Source organism: Bubalus bubalis, chromosome 7 (assembly GCF_019923935.1).
Source record: "Bubalus bubalis isolate 160015118507 breed Murrah chromosome 7, NDDB_SH_1, whole genome shotgun sequence".
In the NCBI taxonomy this organism is placed as follows: Eukaryota; Metazoa; Chordata; class Mammalia; order Artiodactyla; family Bovidae; genus Bubalus; species Bubalus bubalis.
The window spans coordinates 72,443,863-72,469,095 of NC_059163.1; the positions used below are offsets into that span (position 1 = coordinate 72,443,863).

Sequence of the window (25,233 nt, forward strand, 5' to 3'; positions counted from 1 at the left end):
GCCAGAAAGAAAAACACCAATACAGTATACTAACGCATATATATGGAATTTAGAAAGATGGTAACAATAACCCTGTGTACGAGACAGCAAAAGAGACACTGATGTATAGAACAGTCTTATGGAGTCTGTGGGAGAGGGAGAGGGTGGGAAGATTTGGGAGAATGGCATTGAAACATGTAAAATATCATGTATGAAATGAGTTGCCGCCAGGTTCGATGCACGATACTGGATGCTTGGGGCTGGTACACTGGGACGACCCAGAGGGATGGAATGGGGAGGGAGGAGGGAGGAGGGTTCAGGATGGGGAACACATGTAAACCTGTGGCGGATTCATTTTGATATTTGGCAAATCTAATACAGTTATGTAAAGTTTAAAAATAAAATAAAATTAAAAAAAAAAAAAAAAAAGAAACATCCTGCATAAGTTAAAAGACAATAAGACGACAGAGCAAGTCATAATTCAACAAACATTTAGGTGATTCTATACCATCAAAGGATAACTGCAAAGAGTAGTTGAAAAATTAATATTTAATATTAATATAACCATAATTGTTTTAGACTGCCTTTGTCAAAATTCTTTCCATCTTCAGATTCTGTCTTAAAAAAACAACAACTGTACACTGTATTTCTCTTTACAAGTGAGATTTAAGCCACTGTACAATATTTTAACATTTAATTTAAAATATCTAACAACATATTCCTATGTTCAATATAAACAAAACCTCAGGTTTTCATTCTTATTTTTTTCTTTGTTTCTGCAAAAGAATGCTCTGTGCCCATTTTTCAGATAAAAGAGGCTAAAATAATATGACTGGAAGAGATGTAAAGAGAGAAAAAAGGCACCAAAAGCTAGTAAGTCAGTGAAGGTCTCCAGAGGGGCTGCAGTGTGTGTGTGTGTGTGTGTGGGGAGGGGGGTATTAAGGGGGGGTGTCTATAAACCAGCAAAATACCACCTCCTTATTTTCAAGCTTAGAAAGGTGCATACCTTTGAAAGCAACAGAATTTAAGTCTAACATGGCACTTTCAGAAAATGGCATCAAAGGTTGGACTATAAATCTTTCTTATTCTCAAGTCACTGGACATTTAAGAGCAAAGATATTGATGGGTTCTTTCTCTCCTTTTCTTCTTCCTTGTAGCAGATGTATGATTCATGGATTGTCCTTTAGTGGTCTCCATTTTCATCTTATTGCTTTTTCTTTGCTTCTGCTTTCTGACAGCTCTGAAAAACAAGGTGCTAAATTATTTTGGAGAATGAGCACAGTGAATTATGTAATTATGTTGAAGTTTAATTAACTAGCTAACTAAATAAGAAAACAGAAGGGAAAGAATTTACTGTATTATAAGCATAAATCCTCAGAATCCTAACCACAGTAACAAGGAGATATAGTCCTGACCAAGCAAAATGTTTTAGAGAAGAAATTTCTTTGAAAGATGGTTACTACAGATTTAGAACAATCTATTCAGGACAAATACACCACAGAGGTAAATAGTCAAGCCAATGAGTTGGGAGGGTTTTTTTTTTTTCCCCTTGTACATCTGTACTGCTCAACTCAGCACTTCTATCTCCAAATCCCTGAATTACATATTTCAGAAAAAGACCGATACATTGACAGTTAGCAATGGTAGAAAAATGCTGCAGCTCTGAAAAGGCTTACAGAAGCTCATCTTATAGTCTTAATTTTCCTTTCCTCAGTATCCTAAAAGCCTGACAAGTGCCATACAGGATGTCCACATTTAGTGGTCTCTTGAAGACTGGCTTCAAAATGAATAAGCTGAAAGTCAATCTCTAAAAAATATTAAATCATACCAGAAAACAAAAACAGATCCTTTGTTTCAGGTGCTCTCTGAACTAAGTTACAGGCAATCTATAGCTGAGAAAGATTACTGGTCTGTTCATTCACTTTCTCCAAGCTAGCAGAATCATGCCATTTATCATATCATGAACAAAGGGGTGGGCTGGGGCTGCCAGCACTGGCAAACCTGGAAACTTCCAAGGCTGCCCAGCAATATCAACTGTTAGACTCCTTCTTATAAACCACCACAAGTCCTAGGGGAAAGCTTCTTCTTGATCTTCCCAGGACCAAAATCTGGGAAAGCAGCTTCATATACAGTATATAATCTCCTAGTGGACAAACCCAGCCTCTCTTTTGGTTCCATCAGTATACGTGTTAAGTGTTGGGAATACGAACATGAATGGGCACATCTGACTTCAAGGAGCTGGGAGACAGACAAGACAGACAGACATCACCCTTCCCTTTCCTTCTCCTCACTTTTTCTTTTTTAGGGAAAGAAACTGAGGCTAAGAAATCATCTATGAGGAGTTGGCAGAACCAGCATGATTCAGGGAACTGTGCTCTTAATTTTACCTTGATACTACATACACTACTATAAATTATTCAGGTATATAAAATGCTCAGCATATAGTAACTCCTAAATAAATACTAGCTATTATTAGTAGCTCCACATGACTACTATTCAGAATTTTGCTTGGTAATTTAATATTTTTCCATGTTTAGATTTTGCACTAGGGTATCTTTTAAGTTCAAAATAAAACAAAATAGTCATCTTTGTTCTGTTTTGTGCATGTTATAAAAGTTTCCTTTTTTTCTAGCCATTTATTTTAAAGTAGGAAAATGTCCTGGAAAGTGATGATTTAGCAAATGTGATGACGTATAATCTCTTGATGGCAAAATCAATGACGTTATTATGCATGCCTGTATACAAAATTCAAACAAATTTTCTTTGGCTTATCCACTGATAAGAACATGAACCAGATTTCACTAGAAGATATGGTAAACAAAAACAGAAAGAAAATACTCATTTGTAATATGAATAAACAAAACGTTCCAGAGGTAGAGTCTTTAAACAGTGATAAACTGAGTATAAATCAGCTGGCTGTTTTATTTTGCCTTAAAATTAAATTGACCTGGTATTGATATTTGTCCTCTAAATTACAAGTATTTATGTGACTGATAAAACGAGCTAACCACAAGAGGGAGCCAGCATCATTCTAGTTCATAACCAAACGAAAATTAATACTAAGGAAACTAAAGTAACATAAGACAACTAGGAAACACACAAGATGAAAAGACCTTTTATGCCATATAGGTTAAAAAAAAACAGCATAAAAATTATTTTTTACTATTATAAAAAGTTCATGCCTTGTCAATTCATTGTAAAAACTTTTTGAAAGCAATACCTGAAAATAACCATTAACAATTTAGGTGTCTTCTCTAAGAGAAGGTGATATTATTCAAGAATTATCAGGTATACCACGTCCTAAAAGATTTGGTCTTAAATTAAAATTGATAAAATCTAGTACTGAAAGACACTACATGATTTTCCTCAATGAAAACAATATATTACTAACAAATAGACTAGTCAGAGCTATTTAAGAACCAAGGAAGAGCCTACAGTGTATTACCAAAATGCAAATTCAGTTTCCATGCATCATAAAATCACAGGATCAAAGGCTGAGCATGATACCAACTCCTGTTTGCAACTAGAATTAAACTGTAAATAGTAAAACACCCCTAGATCACCCCTACTTTATGAGACTGTATTCTATTCTTAAAGGTTTATAAGGAAAAGTATTTTCTAAGACTCAATATACCTCTTTAATTAATTTTTATAATATCACTTCTATCCTTTATTACTTAGTGGGAATAATTATTTAAAGTAGATTCAATATGGGCTTCCCTGGTGGCTCCAATGGTAAAGAATCTGCTTGCAATGCAAGTGACTCAGGTTTGACCCCTGGGTTGGGAAGATCCCTTGGAGAAAGAAATGGCCACCCACTTCAGTATTCTTGCCTAGAGAATTCCATGGACAGAGGAGCCTGGCAGGCTACAGTCCATAGGGTTGCAAAGAGTCAGACACGACTAAGTTACTGACACTCTCATTTCCACTTTTCAATGGAAAAGGTAGTAGGCAGAATTCAAATGGCTGGGCTTTAATGGAAAAAAATTTCTACTGATCAAAAAAATAAAAACAGATGGAAAAGAATACAATCGTAAGTAGTTAGTAAAGCATCAAGTATTCAGGTTGGTACAAAAGTAATTGTTAAGGACCCTGAATTTTAAATTATTATAGCTAGACTCAAACACATCTTTATTAATCAAAATAGGAACCATTACAATCAACACACATTTGCCAGTGAGAAATAAGTTTGTTTATCCCTGTAGCATAAAAATCTGTGCTTCAGGATTTGACGAACTCTTGGAAAGCGTTTTCTGCTGCCTGCTGGTTGTGGAAGCATTTTCCCTGCAAAAAGTTGTTGAGATGCTTGAAGATGTGATAAGTGGTTGGCGAGAGGTCAGGTGAATATGGTGGAAGAGGCAAAACTTTGTAGTCCAATTCATTCAACTTTTGAAGCAGCTGTGTGACATGCGGTCAGGCGATGTTGTGGAGAATTGGGCCCACTCTGTTGACCAATACTGACTGCAGGCATTGCAATTTTTGGTGCATCTCATCGATTTGCTGAGCATACTTCTCAGATGTAATGGTTTCAGCAGGCTTCAGAGAGCTGTAGTGGATCAGACAGGTTAGCAGACCACCAAACAGTGACCATGACCTTTTATGGTATTAGTTGGGCCTTGGAAGTGCACTGGAGTTTGTCCTTGGTCCAACCACTGAGCTGGTCATTGACAACTGTCATATAAAATCTACTTTTCATCACGCATTACAATCCAATCAAGAAATGTTGCACAGAATAAGAGAAACTGCTGCTGCTAAGTCACGTTGGTCGTGTCCAACTCTGTGCAACCCCATAGACGGCAGCCCACCAGGCTCCCCCGTCCCTGGGATTCTCCAGGCAAGAACACTGGAGTGGGTTGCCATTTCCTTCTCCAATGCATGAAAGTGAAAAGTGAAAGTGAAGTCGCTCAGTCGTGTCTGACTCTTAGCGACCCCATGGACTGCAGCCTACCAGGCTCCTCCAGCCATGGGATTTTCCAGGCAAGAGTACTGGAGTGGGGTGCCATGGCCTTCTCCGAGAATAAGAGATGACACTTCAAAACAATTACTTTTTTTATTTTTGATCAGCTCATGAGGCAACCATTTATTGAGCTTTTTCACTTTTCCAATTTGCTTGAAATGCCAAACGACCATAGGATGGTCAATGTTGAGTTCTTCAGCAACTTCTCTGTAAGGGGATCAGCTTCAATGATGGCTCTCAATTGGTCGTTGTCAACCTCCTATGGCCAGCTGTATTACACTCCTCATCTTCAAGCCTCTTGTCTCCTTTACAGAACTTCTTGAACCACCACTGCACTGTACATATGCTAGCAGTTCCTGGGTCAAACGCATTGTTGATGTTGTGAGTTGTCTCTGCTGCTTTACAACCCATTTTGACCTCGAATAAAAGAATTGCTCAAATTTGTTTTTTTGTCTAATATCATTTCTATAGTCTAAAATAAATATAAAATAAACAATAACTCATTAGCAAAAAAGAAATGAAATGTGCGTTAAAAGGATGTATAAAGTAACATCTATTTAAGAATGTATTCCAGTATCAAATGGCAAAATTCAACAATGCAAGACCGCAATTACTTCTGCACCAACCTAACACTTCTAATACTAAAAGATGTTTTTTTCATCACAAGTTATATGATTGCTCAAAATTTTTATCCTGATCTCAATTTTAATGTAATATTAAACTTAGCTATCTGGTTTTCACATCAGCAAAACAAGAGGACTCAATCAATACATGTCATCCCTTTAGTTTAAAAAGAAAAAAATGTAATCACAAGGTAGCCCATTTGAAATACCAATATTTCTAAATCAACTACTGTCATTGGTATATAAAGTTGCTCTGAATTGTAACAACTATATTATATACACGTATAGGAAAGTTAGTCAGTCATTTTCTACCTTATATTTTGGTTATTTACTGGTCTTGCCTGTAAAATCTTAGGCTCTCTGACTCACCCTGATACCCTTCCTCCCCATCTATGCAAACAATGCCTGACACTGACAGCAACAATTAATCCAGCACTTATGGATCCTTCAGTTATTGCACACTTTTGTGGACTGTTCTGTACACAAGAAAAATTTTTTCTAGTAAATAAAGGAATTCAACTAACTTGTTAACTTTCTTAGATGTAGAGATGTTAGGACAAGCACTCCGTTTATGATCTAATTCACCACAAATAAAGCAGCCGTCTTTAGGGCCCTTGCAAGAATGATCTGGAAGAGCACAGTGATTGCAAATGCTACAGTGGATCCAGGCTGTAAAATAAAAAATTAGGTTTTAGAAGAGGTTCATTTAATAGAATTTTTCATTAGATTAATCTTTATGATGAGGAAGTATGAATAGTGTTTACTTCAAATATTGTGATCGCTTTGCCTAGCTAATTATAGTTTGGCTAAAGAGGCCAAGGTTAACAGATTGGAATCCCACATAAACCAGCTAACTTCTTTCTGATACGTGGCAACAAATTCCACCCTTCTGCAATGAGTCACAAACCACTGATACAATGGGGACTGGCTGAACAATACAAAATCCTCCTAAAATAAGCCAAACCAAACAAGGTAAAGTCATCTCTCTCTCTGAAGAAGAGAAAGTTCATTTTAATAAGTGTAAAAATTAAAAAGAAAGTAAATTAATGTAAGTCTCTATATTAATTTTTTTCTTTTGTAAATACAGTTCAATAAAAATTCTATTTAGATGAAGAAAAACCCAAATGTTTTCATAGGATCTCAAACACTAAGTCTAAATACTTACAAGGCTTTACACACTTTTTGCAGAGAAAGCAATGGTTCCATTTCCTGCCATCCTACAAAAACAATTTTTAAATTATGATTAATTTGTCATTAAGAATCAAGTCCGATAATTAAAAATTAAAATGGCTTATTAAAAGCTGTGTGAATTATTCATTCCTTATTTCTCACTTTCCTGAGCTTTACAATTAAATACTTTGATTTTAATTTATGCATTTCTCCACTCAACTCAAATGCCCCAGATTCCTTAACACTAAAACTGGGGGATTTATTAAATGATCTTGAAAGTCCACTCGAGATAAATCAACCCAAACTGCATGAAGAAGGACTCAAAGAAAATTTCAAGAGAATTAATGACTCATAGTTTTTATAGTCTATCTGACATAATCCTTAATAACGTTCATATTTGAGAAAATCTAATTTAGAAGGAGGGAGGTTACTATCTGGGTAATTTAAAAACTATGAAATAAAACATACCTTAAAAAGTACATGAAATGCATACATCCAGTTTAGTGAGTATTATAAAGTGAACACTGAAGAACCCAGTAAGTCAAGAGACAGAATACCATCAGTCCCCTGGACGTTTCCCCAAATGCCCCTTTCTAGTCCAGCATTCCTCCTTCCCCACTGAGAAACACCTATCCTAGCTTTTCTGATGCTCACTTCCTTGTTTTTATCTTTTCCACTTATGTGTGCATATCTAAATTTAAAAAATTGTTTCTTTTTTTTCTCATTTTGTAATTTGTATGATTTGGGCATAATTTTTTTTTAATGAAGAATACAGACACTTTCTAAACTAATTGGAAATATATATAATCAATGTTACCATAGTAAAAAACCAGTATAACCAGTAATACAATTATAAAGTTATAAAAAATGTACTTTCCAATAGTTATAAAAATATAGCCTTTCCTTTAGAGAATAATATGTGCTTATCAGCCAACTAAACTTCACATGTTCTTTTGGACTGGATTTAGTTAAAATAACAGAATATCCCAAGGGTGATCCTGCCTCCCTAACAATGTCACTAGGAGGCGTGTCCTCTGCAGTCCCTCCCCACCCGTGAAAAGCCCTGTCTACTAGTGCTGCATGAGGAGTAAATGACCCAGTCCATGTACAGCACTTAAGACAGGGCCTGGCACATAAAAAGTCCTGTTATTAACTGCTGCTTCATCAGAACAGTGATTGGTATCTAATAATTCAATGCCTTATTTGAAACAATTTTGCCCTCAACAAAATTTAGTCCTCATTTAGTGCCTTATTTGAAACACTAATAATTTTGGCAGTCACACAGTACCATATAAAAATAACTCAAAAATTATTAATGATAATGAAGGCAACTAAATATTTTTAAAAGCCTGCAGTACTTTATGATTAGAGAAAGGTACTGTATTAAAATATAATTAATAAACAATAATTCACTAACTTGTTGTTCTTGTTCAATTGCTAAGCCGTGCCCAGTGCTTTGCGATCCCATGGACTGCAGGCTCCTCTGTTCTCCACTATCTCCCAGAGTTTGCTCAAATTCATGTCCATTGAGTTGGTGATGCTATACAACCATGTCATCCTCTGCTGCCTCCTTCTCCTTTTGCCTTCTATCTTTCCCAAGCATCAGGGTCTTTTCCAATGAATCAGCTCTTTGCATCAGGTGGCCAAAGTATTGGAGCTTCAGCAACAGACCTTTCAATGAATATTCAGGGTTGATTTCCTTAGGATTGACTGATTTGATCTCCTTGCTGGTCAAGGACCGCTCAAGAGTCTTCTCCAACACTACTATTCAAAAGCATCCGTCTTTGAAGCTCAGCTTTCTTTATGATTCAACATTCACACCCGTACATGACTACTGAAAAAACCATAGCTTTGACTATATGGACTTTGTCAGCAAAGGGATGTCTTTGCTTTTTATTATGCTATTTAGGTTTATCATAGCTTTCCTTCCAAGGAGCAAATGTCTTTTAATTTCATGGCTGCAGTCACCATCTGCAGTGATTTTGGAGCCCAAGAAAATAAAATCTGTCACTGCTTCTATTTTTTCCTGATCTATTTGCCATGAAGTGATGGGACTGGATTTCATGATCTTAGATTTTTGAATGTTGAGTTTCAAGCCAGTTTTTTCACTCTCCTCTTTAGAGGCTCTTTAGTTCCTCTTCATTTTCTGCCATTAGAGTAGTATCATGTGCATATCTGAGGCTGTTGATATTTCCCTTGGCAATCTTGATTCCAGCTTGTGAGTCATCCAGCTTAGCATTTCACATGATGTACTCTGCATATAAGTTAAATAAGCAGTATGACAATATACACTCTTGATGTACTCCTTTCCCAATTTTGAACCAGTCCATTGTTCCATATTAAGTTCTAACTGTTGCTTCTTGACCCGCATACAGGTTCCTTAGGAGACACATAAAGTGGTCTGGTACTTGCATCTCTTTAAGAATTTCCCACAGTTTGTTGTGATCCACACAGTCAAAGGCTTTAGCATAATCAATGAAGCAGAAGTAGATGTTTCTCTGGAATTCTCTTGCTTTCTCCATGGCCCAATGAATATTGGCAATTTGATCTCTGGTTCTTCTGGCTTTTCTCGACCCAGCTTGCACATCTGGAAGTTCTTGGTTCACGTATTGCTGAAGCCTAGCTTGAAGGATTTTGAACATAACCTTGCTAGCATGCGAAATGAACACAACTGTATAGTAGTTTGAACATTCTTTGGCATTAATACAGTAATATGAATTATAATATTAAAAAAATAGCATTAAGCAAATGTAATGAAACTAATGAACTAAAATAAAACTAACATATTTGAGTAAAAACACATTCTAAAGAAAACTATACCTTGGATGTACAAGAATTACAGTGTTCACAGTGTTGATTCTCTAGAGAAACATATCGTTGACACAGTGGGCAAAATCTAAGGAGAAAAGAAAGATTCAATGAAATGAGCTGCATATATTTATACCTATTGAGATTCACAAGGTAGATAAAAGTTCACAAGGCATGTTACAAAAACTCGGTATAATTCAAATTAAATTCAATATGACATTTTAGGCGACATTTAATAATAATAAAAGTACTACATGAGTCAATATGAAAGGCATTTTTGTGTCAGATATACGGAACTTCATTTTCAGTGACTCATGTATTTCAAGGTCCCTCTATGATCTTACCTGTACCCTTCTTCAATAGGAAGGATTACTTTGTTAGGTGGGATATTCGTGAAAATACGCACAGGAGACTGTTTCCGTCCCGTCTTTCCATGTTTATAAAGTGCATGATTATCATAATCTACCTAGAAAGTAAAAAAAAAAAAAAAATTAAAATTAAAATTTCTTAACTGTGTCAACATTTGTTAAGACTCTTTAACCAATAAGTGAACAAACTGATGCCAAGATACAAATTAAATCAGAGCATTTAACAAGAAGTTCTTAAAAGCAAGAGTTTATTAGTTAACAGATTCAGAGAGGACTCCATGAGAGTAAAATTTTATTATAAAAAAGTTAAAATTTGTTATGACAAATCCATGTTACCTGGGATTAAGAGAAGAACTCTAATCTTGTATCCAATGCAACAGACTCTGCAAGAAGGGCTATTACATAATTAAGAATTTAGCTTTGGGGATTAAAAAATTCCACCTTTGATGATCTGTGCCAGCTTGGTTAGGGTTTTTCCCTGTCTGCATTCACTGCATGTCAGTTTTCAGCTCCCTGAGGCTCAGTGCCACCTTGGTTTGGCCCTCCACCGTCACCTTCTGACAGAGCCAGGTCGAGACCAGGCAGTGGCTCTGCCGCTCACTTGTTATATGACCTCAGGCAAGCCTGCATCATTTTCATCTGGAAAAGGAGGTTACTAACACTTACCTTAGAGTTGCTGTGAAAGTTAAATGAGCCAGTGTATGTAAAACACTGAATTCAGGACCTGGCATATGTTGGTGATAGAAGGATGGAGACAGAGGGAAATCAACTACAGTTCTCCCCACAATGACTACTTCAAGCATTCACCTCTCTCCTTAATATCCCTAACTCAACTTTCCATTTCTACAGATTATCTGGAAAGTAAACTGAAACCAACAAGCATGATTCTTATCAGCTTCTGGCTCCCGTCTCCTCCTCCAGCCTATCAACCATAAACATTCTCAGTTTGGTTTTAAAACTGCCGTGAATTCCACCTAGTCACTAAGTCCATCTTTCTTCAGATCATTAACTCTCAAAGTGTGGTGTCTGGATCAGCAATATCAGCATCACCTGGGATCATGTTAGAAATGCAATTTCTTGTCCCACCTAGGACCTAAAAACACAAACTCTGGGGGTGGGGCTTAGCAATCTGTATTTTTAACAAGCCCTCTTCACACACTAAAGTTTGAGAAACACTGCTTTAGATCACCCATAAGAGTATTATGAGATTTTTATAAGATAGATCCCAACTTTCAAGTAATAAATTGTGTAGATTCTACATAAGATTACACTTAAGAATTTACAACAGAACTAACTCACAAGCTAGCTATTTAATGAGAGAACTGCAAAAATATAAGGCATAAGGCATCTCAGAAATTCCTGTCAAAGTGTCCAAAACTTTGGCCACCTGATGTGAAGAACTGACTCACTGGAAAAGAACCTTATGGCCTGATGCTGGGAAAGATTGAAGGCAGGAGGAAAAGGGGACGACAGAGGATGAGATGGTTGGATGGCATCACCGACTCGATGGACATGAGCTCTGGAAGATAGTGAAGGACAGGGAAGCCTGGCGTGCTGCAGTCCATGGGGTCGCAGAGTCAGACACGACTGAGCGACTGAACTGACTGAACTGGAGGCACTGAGCACAATGGAAAGAGAGGCCTTTAATGGGAGACTCCTAGGTTCTCCAATGGCCGTAGCACTGCTGGCTAGATGTACAGGGGAACAAATCTAGGAAGACTGATTAACAAGCTTCAGCAGTGGGGGGAAAGAAAAGTACAAGGTGAGGAGACCCAACTAAATGAGAGACAGTGAGGAAAAAAGCCCTAGGGTGTTCTGCATGGTGAGCATACACAGGTCAGCGTAGTGAGTCCAGAGTCTAGAGTAACCATGTAAGAGTAGGTGTGGGCCTACAGCTGGATTGCTCAGGAGTATAACAACTACAGTATCATTAACAAGGAAAGGAGAAGAGGTTAGATCACTTTCACAGCTCTGCATTCAGTTGCTACATTTTAAGAGAGACATTAATAAAGCCAGTTCATTTCTACTGAAAGTAATGGGGATAAATAGGACTTACAGTTTTACAGACTGGGGGTGTTTATTCAGAAAAGAGAAGATTGGGAGGATCTGATGGCTATTTTATAACTGAAGGGGTGTCATGTGGAATAGAAATTAGACTTCTCCTTCATTGCTTTGGAAAATAGAAGTAGGACCAATGGTTAGAAGTTAATAGGGAGCATATTTTATCTCCATATGAGAAAATTTTCTAATGATTAGAGCTATTAAATAAATTGAGTTGCCTTGTAAGGCTGTAGGACTTTGCTCACTGAAAGCATTCAAGTGAGGCTAGATGGCTGCTTGTCATGAATTTAGTGGAGAGGATTATTATATTGGGAAGTTAGCCTATGCTAAAGCTATGCTTGTTTCCAACTTTAAAATTCTATGAATATATGTTACCTATTAGAGGCTAAGACACAAAAGTAGACTTTACTTCAATCACCTTAAAACAGTATTTTAAGTAGTTTTCTTTTAAAATGGTTTAAATTCATAATTTTTCCCTAACGCACTTCCTCAATGTACTCAGTAAATATATGGCACCTTATTAAATCCAACAAAGATATTCTGAACATTTATGACTGTCATAAGAAAAAAAATTCTTTCCAAGAGAATCTTATGAAGATTTTTAAATGCTGGAAAAGAGTATCTTAGAAAGACTTTAAGTAAATGGAATACTCCATGCAATAGAATAGATAGCAGATGGAAGAGAGAGGGGAAAAGAACAATTTCTTTATGATTACCCAAGGAGTCAGAGAATGTGTGTGTCAGGAAGGTGGTTGATTACTTGATTTTGCATAACCTAATTGAGATTATTATTATTTTTAAATGTGGGTTTGTTGTGCTAATTAACTATAAACATATGGTATGTAAAATGCATGCTGCTAGGGTAAATTAATGTACCTCTAACATACATCCATATTTCATAGCTTCATCCACACAAATAAACCTCCTATGGAAGTGCTGTAAAGCAAACACAATTTTGCAAATTGCATATCACTAGTGGTAGAGCTGATACACCATTTTCCCATCATTATCCCTGACATTTCACTCACAATGATGATGAGAGGCATTTTCAAATAGAAAATTTCTCCCATGGAACTGATTAATGTGATGAAGTACTGTATAGAAATGAGGGAAAGTACAAAATATCTGCAATTCCTAACTTTTAATTTTATCTATAAGCAAATGTCTTCTGCAACACAAGACTGAAACTAGTTCTATAGAAACCAAGACATTCAAGTCGACAATTACTCTGCACCTACTATGCTTGAAGTGTCATGCTGGGAAATAAAGATTAAATAAAAACAGTACATACTTGTATTTTCAGAACTCCCTAAAGTATGTTGTTTAATTTCATTATATTCAAAAGATCCCAAGTGAACTCTTCAGCTCCATCACTCAACTTCTGCCATAGCAATAAGGTTTTTTACATATATATTACATATATAATATGGAATATATTCATCAGGCTTAAGTCTAAAAGTAAAACTTATCTGCCATCCCTTTTTTGGTTCAATTATTTTATTTTACAGGTAAGGAAACAGAGACCTGGAAAGATAAAGTGACTTCCCCTCAAGATTAAAGAACTTCTAAAAGGTTAAAAACCTTATTCCATGTAACCTCTTATTTTAAATATCATATGTATACATACATATAGATACATACAGAAACATACACAGACATGTTTGTGTGTTATTCATCACTTCAAATCCATTAAATGTTTTATGTTTACTATATATTGAGTTTTGAGAATTTCTTGTCACCTTATAATTTACAATCATTTCTCAGAAATTCCTGTCAAAGTGTCTTCATTTCTTAACATGAAATCAGCCTCGAAAAACTGTTTTCTAATGGGATGATTTTTTTAAATGATAGCTTTAAAAAAAAAAAAACCAGAAAAGCAAAGATCTCTACTTTTAACAATCCAGATAAATGTCCCAGACTAAGTAGAAACAAGAGATCATAGCATGTTCCAGGTGGAAGGGAAGTGAGATGATCCAGCTCAGATATGGTAAATACAAGACCTGAATCTACCCCTCTCTGACCCTGACCCTGTGGCAGACATCACTAATCAATCATGCTACTTTCTGCCACTGAGTCTGGTATTCTCAACAAATTCTCCAGTAAGTCATTGACAATTCATCAGGCTTACGTCTAAAAGTAAAACTTATCTGCCATCCCTTTTCTGGTTCAATTATTTTATTTTACAGGTAAGGAAACAGAGACCTGGAAAGATAAAGTGACTTCCCTCAAGATTAAATAGCTTCTAAAAGGCAGTGCTAGGACTCAAACTTCTGACTCTAAATCAGAATTTTTCATTACCAAATCTTTCCTTTCTAGGTCTTAGATAACTATTTATTCTGTATTCATCAAGTGTTTTATCAATGAAGATTCTACATGATTTATATTTTATGAAGATTTGCAGCATTTCTGCCTTCCTCTAACCTAAAAAGTATTTCTGAAAAAAGAGATTTTGTGTGTCTGTGTGTTTTTTTTTTTTTTTTTTACTGTATTGTGGTTTGGGGGCATATACTCATCTCAAGACCAAGTCAGAAAGAAAGCCTAATCAAGGTCTATGGGAAAAGATCTGTGAAGGAGGAGAGGAAACTTGCAAATTTTTCAATTGATGAAGGCAGTTTAATATAAAAGGGAAAAAATTACCACAAAATGAAGCTAAAGTAACAACAGAAAAAAAAAGAAAGAATGCAAAAGGTTTGGAAAGGATAATAATAAGTCTAGAGAAAGTCTCAAAACAAAAACAAAAAACAGAAAAAGCATCAAAGGTGAAGTACAATAAATGAGGGTTACATTCGCCCCAGGAGATCTGGCAAAATCTTCTCCCAGTGAGCATGTAATGGGGCAGTAGTTCTTATCTTTAGTAGGAATCACAAAAGAATAAAGATTTGTTTTGTTTTATAGTTTTATTCTAATTCTTCTCAAAAGTTGGCTTTCTCTTTAATTGAAAACACTGCTTTCACGCTGTCTGATATACACGATCTAATTAGAACCTTTTCCCCCAATGCACTGAGTTATATAACTACTTTCAGTAAGCTTGGACCTTGGAACTAGTTATCAAAACTAAAACTCCAACATTTGTAAAAGTTCTTTTGTAGTAACACAGCCTGTCTAAACAAACAATAACTGGTTAATCCACATTAATTGCTCGCATCTGCCTTATCCTGGATTTGCCTTCTTCTGCCTCCTCACCATTTCAAACTCTTGCCCACAGTGAAAAAATGGAAATAAGTTTGAGCAAACTCGAGGAGATAGCGAAGGACAGGGAAGCCTGGCACGGTGCAATCCATGGGGTTGCAAAAAGTCAGATATGACCTAGTGACTGAACAACAACAAACTGTGGATGAAAGTTTCCTGATGTGTTTTACAATTTTAATGTCTCAGATGCTGTACAAACGAGACCTGAAGAAAAGTTTTACCCTGACTCTGGGACCATCTGAATGATGACAATATCAAGATGGTTTCAACAATGCTGATAGCAATGACCTTTATTCTGCATTTGCTGTGGGTGAGGGACAAGGCTAAGCTTTTTAAGATATTATCTCAAGTAATTCTTAAAACCTTATGAGGCCGATATATTGTTACTATGCTCATTTAACAAGGTAAGTTTCAGAGAGTTAGATAAAATGTGTAGGCCTAGTTATTAAGTACCAGAACTAGGATTAAAACCTAGTTCCTTTTCAACTCCAGAGTTCATTCTCTTTTTCATTCAATTACTCACTCAATGTGTATAGGGCACCTACTATGTGCCAAACATTGTACTGTATGATTATTCACTGTCAAAGGCAGCAGGTGTACCTGGAAGCCAGAAATGGCTTGCTCAGTTAACATCTCTAGGCTATGTCAGCTATCTCTGCATTGCAAGTGTCCATATTACAGAAGAAGCATCCTTCAGACAAGCAACAGAAAACTGGATGCCCTAAAAAGGAAAGTAAACCAGCTTTGAGAAGAATTATGATACAGATTTTGCCTAAAGCAGAGCTCAAGAAATCAAGGTTAAAATGACTTGTGCTACACAGTTTTGGAAAGGAATCTGTTAATGTGGTTCAACAGCCATGAAAATGTCCATTAAACTTGACAATGTAACTTTTGTAATTCTATTTCAGTTTTAGAAATTTATTTTAAGGGAGTTATGTACAATATTCGGAGAAGGCAATGACACCCCACTCCAGTACTCCTGCCTGGAAAATCCCATGGACGGGGAGCCTGGTAGGCTGCAGTCCATGGGATCGCTAGGAGTCGGACACGACTGAGCGACTTCACTTTCACTTTTCACTTTCATGCATTGGAGAAGGAAATGGCAACCCACTCCAGTGTTCTTGCCTGGAGAATCCCAGGGATGGGGGAGCCTGGTGGGCTGCCGTCTATGGGGTCGCACAGAGTCGGACACGACTAAAGTGACTTAGCTTAGCTTAGCTTATGTACAATATTAAAAAATTCTATGAATAAAAGATGTTTAAAGGTGGAAACAAACTCTTAAGTCTGAAAAAAGAGAGAATAACAATACAGTCCACTAATGAAATAATAAAGCATAAGATTATATAGCTACATTTTAAAATATACATTTATATAAGGCACCATGGAGGAAACAGAATTCATATTCATCTGCTATGATTACAAATATGTAAAAGTATTTTCTGAGAAGACTAGAAGTGAATACAGTTGACCCCTGAACAAGACAAGTTTGAACTGTGTGGGTCTACTTATTCATGGATCTTTTTCAATAGTAAATACTAGCAAAACAAATTTGGCTGTATCCACAGATGTGGAACCACAGATATGGAGAAAGTTCAAATACAGAGGGCTAATTATAAGTTATACACTGATTTCCAACTGCACCCCTAACCCCCTGATTATTCAAGGGTCAACTCTACTTCAACAATATATTTGTTGTTTGGAGTAGAATTACAGGTAGGATCTATGCCCTCATTTTTAGTAACACTGTTTCTCACATTATTTCTAAATAATTTTCATAATAGTATACATCTTCAGGATGTACAAAGATTAGAGCCAAGTGCTACAGGAATTATGCCTATTATCTTGTAATAGCATATAATATAATCTGCATATAATATAATATATATTATATAATAAATTATATAATATAATATAATCACTATGCTGTACACCTGAAAGTAACACAGTATGGTAAATGAACTATGCTGCAATCAATAAAAGAAAAGAATCAACTGCTGGCTTGAAATGACTAGTGAAGACTTTTACAATTTGGGGGCTGAAAAACCTTGATCAGAGACTAGTCAACTGCTCAGAAAACTCAAACAGAAAAATGTCATTACAGAAGAAGAAACAGTGCCCACTTGCTGACCACACATTGTGATGGCAACAACAGGGTTAAACTCAGAACTCGAGGAAATGAATCCAGGAGAGTGGACACTGAAGCAGACGAGCTGAACGGCAGGGACGTGAAGGAGAAGGTCTGGTCAGTGCCCTGAATCAGCACACTCACACCTCAGCATCTTCATTTCTCTGACACGCTAGTTGTTTCGACACGACTTTGGGCAAACCCCTCCTTGGAGCTCCTGGCATCCTCTGGACAACAAAGTAAAGTGTACACGGCATTCCACCCACCAGAAAAAGTGATTTACTTCTCCACCACCTCTGAATGGAGAAATTCCATGTTCATAATGATGATTCTGGGGTGCTGCCCACTCTCCTGGTGATGTGAAACATTAGATCATTTAGTTTAAAACCTGGCTGAGTTCAGAATTGCCTGGGAAGCTTGGTAAAATATTTTTTCTTACAGCTTTACCCTCTGATTTTGATTTAGTAGGCTTATTTTGGTACCTAAGAATCTATATTTTTAATAGGCACCCTAGAGATTACAGACACCAGGAACCACTGCACTAAGTTACATATGATAGAGTTTTAGTGTCTCATATAGCTTATAGTGTTTGCATTTACTAAAACTGATGGATAGTCCTACCAGAATATTTATTGAAGCAGAATATCCACTTCCCAACCATGCCAGAAAACAGAATATTTACTATACCTGGTAATCCAACATGCAGAAGTTTGGGAAAAACTGACAAATTCGGGATTCAAAAAAATAGGGGAAAATCCAGAATATGGGTAGTTCTTTCTGACTGTTATCTAATGGATCACAAAAAAACAGAAAAGAAAAAACTGATATCAGAGAAAACATAAAGAAGAGAGTTGTTACTGAAAAAAATATGGTATCGGGAGAAATTGTAATCCTTCAATACATTTAAATTATACAAAAGGAGAGACTATTTACTGGAGTACCATTTACAACTTGACTTTTCCCCAAAGTCAATGGAAACATTCTCGTATATTTAACCACAGCAACACGGGGTATGTATATAAAAGTTAACTTTATATGCATATCACTGTGGTCTAGGTAAAGGCAAAGATATTACCTAAAAAGTGAGAAATAAAAAATGAGTTTCACTATGAAGCACAAAGGTGGTTGTGACACAGTGGAAGGACTCCTAGACCAGAAGGCAGAAGGCCTTAGAGCTGAATCCTTCTCTCTGCCATAACTCACTACGCCAGCTTTCAGGGTGGATAAATCTTTTCTGAATCATGGGAGATTCTTATGAACAATTCCATCAAAATTTATTTTTATGAGAGACAGTGGACACAGCTATTATTTACAGAACACCTCGTACAGGCTGAGCACAATGCTAGGAACTTTTTTATATGTTATCTCTTTACCAACATCTGGCGTCAGATATTAATATAGTAATCTCATATCATAGATGGGGAAACCGAAGCTGCAAAATTTAAGCACTTTGTTCAAATTTATGCAGCTAATAAGCAGTAGAACCAAATTCAAGCCCACAGGGTTCTTTACTGCTTCCCCAACAACAATGACTTTTCCACTCTGAAAAGTAGACCTCAGAACCAAAAATAAGTAGGATACTTAGCACTATGAGTCACTTTTCAGATTTCATTTGCATCCTATCCCCAAAGCACACTATTTATATAGCACAATTAATGGAGAGGCTTGATCACTTAATTCCTGACACTCTTATATTTATCAATTTGCAGGCTGGAAACTGAAAAATGATTAAACTGACTAATTAGGCAATTATATAAAACACTTTGAAGTCCTAAACCACTTTAAGCTGAATATCCCCCAGTCATTAACCCACTTCTAGAGTCAGGTGTCCACGCGTGACTGCTAGGCTACTTGATGGCCAGCCTTCCCCAACAAATCTGTGCATAGTTCAGAGCTTTGGCCCAGAGGCTAGGTGCCCTTCTAGAGTTCTGGGTAAGGCTTCTGGAAGATGAAATATAAGGTCCATGAGGGCAGAGGTAAGTGTCCACTTACCACTCCATTTCCAGTACCTAAACAGTACCTGGAACATAGTGGCCATTTAGTAAATAGTAAATAAGTGACAACAGTTCACTGATATTCTGTTAAATGTTCACGGATAATGCCTCCTTATGCCCACCAAAATCAAATATTTTACTTATGAGCCATTTTTCAAACACATAATTAGAATAAAACAAAGTGTATCATGATAAAGTCATCATCAAATAAGCCTATTTTTCAACAAAGAAGAGAACTCAAGGCATGTGTATTTTTTCAGTGCTCTGATTCACTAAGGTCTGCTAATATGTGACAGGAAGTAGATGCATATACATGTTTATTTTGCAGTAAATAATAAATCACACACCTTGGCTGTGACCTTCTTTCCACATAGCAATTAACTTCTTGAATGTAACAGCCAGAGGTTCAACCAAGCCACCAAATGGAGGATCTGTCACCATGATGACTCCTTCACCTTTATCTTCCTGTAAAAATGTCTTGCACACTTCAAGGGCAGCCTGGAACAAACAGAAACTCATTTCTAAATCAGGACTAGAGTCAGGAACTTCGCCGTACTTCAAGGAGAATGCACTGGCTCAGTCTCGCTCTTCATCCTAAACTTCACCCACCCTATCACCCCAGAGTCCCTCAGTGACATCCTGAAGCCTCTCTCATTTGGCCTCATAAGATCTTATCTTCAGGTTCCTTGATAAGTGGGTTTATAAAATTGCAAATTCAAACACCATCACTATCAGAGGACTACACATTTCAAATAGTTAAATTAAAAAACTAAATTTAGTAACCTAAAAGAGAGAAACTCACTATCCATGAAGACTATCTAAAATGCTAAATCCAATTCAACAAACAGAAACTGTGCAACAAACAACAAACAGGGACTGTACTAAACACTGGAGACACAAAGATGAATAAGACATATTTTTCCTATCTGGTTTGTCCACCACCATAATTTCAATTTAATGAGCCACAAATCACCAGTTAAACACGCATGTATTTTTGAGTGCCAGGTAAATGGCAGGCATATTTGAACAATGAAAAGTAAATAAATGCAAGTTCACAAATAACAAAGCTTATCCAGGCCATGAAACTGTGTTACTAACATATTTTCCCAACAAACTAACTGAAGTGTTTTTAGTAATTGCCAACATCCACTGGATCATCAAAAAAGCAAGAGAGTTTCACAAAAACATCTACTTCTGCTTTATTGACTATGCCAAAGCCTTTGACTGTGTGGATCAAAACAAACTGTGGAAAATTCTTCAAGAGATGGGAAAACCAGACCACCTGACCTGCCTCCTGAGAAATCTGCACGCAGATCAGGAAGCAACAGTTAGAACTGGACATGGAACAACAGACTGGTCCCAAATGAGGAAAGGAGTACGTCAAGGCTGTATATTGTCACCCTGCTTATTTAACTTATATGCAGAGTATATCATGAGAAATGCTGGGCTGGATGAAGCACAAGCTGGAATCAAGATTGCTGGGAGAAATATCAATAACCTCAGATATCCAGATGACACCACCCTTATGGTAGAAAGTGAAGAAGAACTAAAGAGCCTCTTGATGAAAGTGAAAGAGGAGAGTGAAAAAGTTGGCTTAAAGCTCAACATTCAGAAAACTAAGATCATGGTATCTGGTCCCATCACTTCATGGCAAATAGATGGGGAAACAATGGAAACAGCGACAGACTTCATTTTGGCGGGGGGGCTCCAAAATCACTGCAGATGGTGACTGTAGCCATGAAATTAAAAGACGCTTACTCCTTGGAAGAAAAGTTATGACCAACCTAGACAGCATTTTAAAAAGTAGAGATATTACTTTGCCAACAAAGGTCCATCTAGTCAAGGCTATGGTTTTTCCAGTAGTCATGTATGGATATAAGAGTTGGACTATAAAGAAAAGCTGAGCGCCAAAGAATTGATGCTTTTGAACTGTGGTGTTGGAGAAGACTCTTGAGAATCCCTTGGACAACAAGGAGATCAAGCAGTCCACTCTAAAGGAAATCAGTCCTGAATATTCATTGGAAGGACTGATGCTGAAGCTGCAGCTCCAATACTTTGGCCACCAGATGAGGAGAACTGACTCATTTGAAGGGACCCTGATGCTGGGAAAGATTGAAGGCAGGAGGAGAAGGGGACGACAGAAGATGAGATGATTGGATGGCATCACTGACACAATGGACATGAGTTTGAGTAGACTCCAGTGATGGACAGGGAGGCCTGGTGTGCTGCAGTCCATGGGGTTGCAAAGAGTTGGACACGAATGAGTGACTAAACTGAACTGAACTAGTAACTGCAAAGTTAACATTAAAAACTGTCCAGTATATTTATCCCTTTTTTGCTTCTGGAAAGATCAACAGGAGACAGACCTATAATACTTGGTCCAGTCTACTGACTTTGTAGTAGCTTTCAAGTACTCATCTATAAAACCAAATCAACACTTAAAGTATACAAAACAGTAGATTTTAAAGTTTAATGGCATTTAAACTTTAATAAACCTATATGTACTTTTGTTCTACTATTAAATCAACTTAGAAGACCCAATTGAAAAAAGGAAAAATCACAACACCCTAATCTCTTTTCTCTAAGAAAGTATTAACTTCCTTCTGGAAGTCCTACAGCAAAGGATGGTGTCAAGAAGGTTAATCATTTTTCAAGTGCTGCCTGACATTTCCTTAACCTGCCTACATGATCAAGGACTAAAATTACAGATGATGTTATTGAAAAACCTTCAAATCCCTAAGAGTTTTAAGCAGAAAAAAAAAAAAGTAAACAAAGCCTGAACACTTAATCAAATTTTTAGAAAACATTAAAGAGTATCTTTCCAGTAAGAATCAATGGTGGGGTGTACTGTTCTGAGTGGCTGAAGGTCGTAAGGTTGATCACCTTAGGAAACAAGGCGGGAAATAAGATGCTTGCATATGCCACCAAAGCTGACAATAACTTAACTCTTTTCTTCATCTCAGTGGCTGGCATTTTATTTTTTATTTTTAATTTTTTAACTTTACAATATTGTATTGGTTTTGCCATATATCAACATGAATCCGCCACAGGTATACACGTGTTCCCCATCCTGAACCCTCCTCCCTCCTCCCTCCCTGTACCATCCCTCTGGGTTGTCCCAGTGTACCCCCAAGCATCCAGTATCATGCATCGAACCTGGACTGGCGACTTGTGGCTGGCATTTTATTTTATTTTTAAACTTTACATAATTGTATTAGTTTTGCCAAATATCCAAATGAATCCACCACAGGTACACACGTGTTCCTCTGTATACACTTTAACCAACTTAACCATTAAGGTGTATGACATTTTTTATTTTTCGAGAGACTATATTATTTGTTATGAAAAAAATCTTGTACAGTAAACTTCTGCTTTTTAATCCAGTCAACTGTGGAGAGCTTCTGTGCAGTGGCAGAGGCTTAGATCCTCAAAGGTATTTGGTGCCTCAAAGGCTTATATGCCTTCACAGACAGGCACCTTGTAGACACTTAAATACTTCAGTGATTGATTATTAGATGGTAATCTCTACTGAAAACCTTGACTCCCAGTAGGTAGAAAAGGGGCAGACAATAAAATCATTAAACAATAGTTTTCTACAGATCATTCTCTACAGCCGCAGTGCTATTTAGAGGCTGCTCCTAAAACACAGAGAAAGGAGAGCCTGAGTTGGATGACTGTTTTCTTCTAGGAAAGAAAACATGGAGCTCAGTCTTTACAGCTTATTCCAACGGTTATTCTAGAAACTTGCAATGTAATTCTATAAACTCTCAATAAAACTTACATAGAATTTCCTAGAGAAATGCTAATTATGTGTTACTTTCTTGAAATATACAAAATTGCTGGCCAACTGTTAGATATTTAAATGTAATTTTACTCGTCTTTATGGTTCAAAATAAAAAGCAAAGTCATGGTCTAGTATTAAGAACAAATAAATGAATACCTGACCCACTACTACCATCAAGCAGTTAACAGAAGCTCAGTTACTCCCTCATCTGTGTCACTAACACCGACAGCACCCCTGAGCTCAAGGCCCCACATTCCAAGAGGCCACCCTGGACACTTGCATGTCAATGTTCTGCCAGCCCCACAAACTCAACAGTTCCAAACGTCACTTACAAACTTCCCACTCTGCATTTTGAAGAATGAAAGATGAACCCAGGTCATGGCCCCACGGTATCTTTGATCTCTTTCCCAGCACAGGTATCACCAAGTCATCTTTTTTTTCCAAATGAGGTGTAATTGCCATGTGTACACATAGTAATTACATCAAGTCTGCTGGTTTCCATCAGTGAAATGTCTTCAGAACCCACTTCTTTCCTCTCCTTTTCCTACTGTCACTGTCTGAGGTAAAAAGCCCCTCTTCATCTACTGTCAAGTGATTTTTCAATTTCTTGTTCTCCTTAAAGCTCATCTAATCAGTCCTCAAATTCTGCTGATTATCAACCACATAAGCCCTTCAGGAAACAGTGAAATACATCTAATTGTAACTGCTATTTACTTCAATACTTGGTTTTCATAGCTTTCACTGCTGAAGAATGTGTATCCCAATGCTAAATTGATTCTGATGGAAGGAGTACTTCATTGGCTATACCTACTAAATCAGGAGACTCACTTTTCAATCCCAACCAACAATTTAGAATCTACTTTCATTTCCTAAATGCATAGGTCTTTTGGTCTTCTTGATTTTCAGTCTGTCAGTTAATATCTTAAAGCACAATATATACTTAAGCATAGTTCACCATTTAAAAAATATAAATATATATGCATATATGTATGGCTATGGGCTTCTCTTATTGCTCAGCTGGTAAAGAATACACCTGCAATGCAGGAGACGTCCGGTTCAATCCTGGGTTGGGAAGATCCCCTAGAGAAGGGATAGGCTACCCACTCCAGGCAGTATTCTTGGGCTTCCCTGGTGGCTCAGACAGTAAAGAATCTGCCTACAATGTGGGAGACCTGGGTTTGATCCCTGGATTGGGAAGATCCTCTGCAGAAGGACATGACAACCCACTCCAGTATTCTTGCCTGGAGAACCCCCATGGACTGAGGAGCCTGGAGAGCTGCAGTCCATGGGGTCACAAAGAGTTGGACACGACTGAGCAATTAAACACAGCACAGCACAGCACAGCACATGTGTGGATATGCTTCAGGTAGTCTTGATAATTTCAAATATTTTAGGCCAGCCTTCTGTCAGGTATGATTACTTGTTGGTTACAGATTTTATCTTGTAATGGGACTAACAAAGAGTTCAAAACAAGATTAGAAATATCAGTTCTTGCTATGTTGTTTATTCACAAGGACATTATTAACATCATACTAAAAGAAGGTTTTTTTTTTTTAAGCCACTCTCCTTTTTTTAAGGCTAATTTTTAAGCGCAGTTTTAAGTTTACAGTGAAACTGAGAGGAAGGTTCAGAGATATCCTACATACCCCCTGCTCCTACCCCTCCCCCATTCCAATATCCCCCACCAGAGTGGGACATCTGTTAAAAGTGATGAACCTAAACTGACACATCATTATCACCTAGAGTTCATAGATTGGGGTTAACTCTTGACACTGTCTATTTTTTAAGGATTAGTTTAATAAAACCATAAATCCCCTTAACCAGGACATGAAATTTATCAGAGGGGAAGACATCAAACAACTAACCACAGAATTATTTAATTACAGTATCGTAAATCTACAAAGGAGAACCTGACCTTGTCTGAAGGTAGGAGAAGCTGGAGAAAGGAACTTGGAACAGGGTTCTGAAGAATGCGGTGAAATTAACAGGGCAAAGAGGGAGTGGAAAAAAGAGGGAACAGCATGGCAAAAGCCCCTGTGATGGAAAGCCCAGCCTGAGACGAATGTCATATGCCCTGAATACAAACAGCAAAGCAGGAACGGAAAGAAGACAGGCTGGAGGGCGGCAGGGTCAAATCACACAAAGCTACATGGGTCTTGCTGAGAAAGTAGGTCT

The 25,233-nt window shown here is 37.1% G+C and overlaps 1 protein-coding gene across 5 annotated transcripts in view; it reads right to left on the reverse strand.

Moving 5' to 3' along the window:
• Positions 1 to 510: 510 nt before the first annotated feature.
• ZCCHC4 (zinc finger CCHC-type containing 4) overlaps positions 511 to 25,233 on the reverse strand; it is a 47,862-nt gene continuing 23,139 nt past the window's right edge. For 2 of the 5 annotated variants that reach the window (XM_025290232.3, XM_025290231.3), the window contains 7 exons: positions 19,622 to 19,772; positions 17,968 to 18,068; positions 9,882 to 10,003; positions 9,550 to 9,625; positions 6,725 to 6,776; positions 6,084 to 6,228; positions 5,016 to 5,353 (listed from right to left, as the gene is read on the reverse strand). In XM_025290232.3, coding sequence (XP_025146017.3) covers positions 5,188 to 5,353; positions 6,084 to 6,228; positions 6,725 to 6,776; positions 9,550 to 9,625; positions 9,882 to 10,003; positions 17,968 to 18,068; positions 19,622 to 19,772 — 813 coding nt within the window. In that variant the 3' untranslated portion in view covers positions 5,016 to 5,187. Of the gene's footprint in view, positions 1,220 to 5,015; positions 5,354 to 6,083; positions 6,229 to 6,724; positions 6,777 to 9,549; positions 9,626 to 9,881; positions 10,004 to 15,755; positions 15,877 to 17,967; positions 18,069 to 19,621; positions 19,773 to 25,233 lie in introns of those variants that run through there. The other 3 variants (XM_006041984.4, XM_025290234.3, XM_025290237.3) reach the window with 3 other exon arrangements.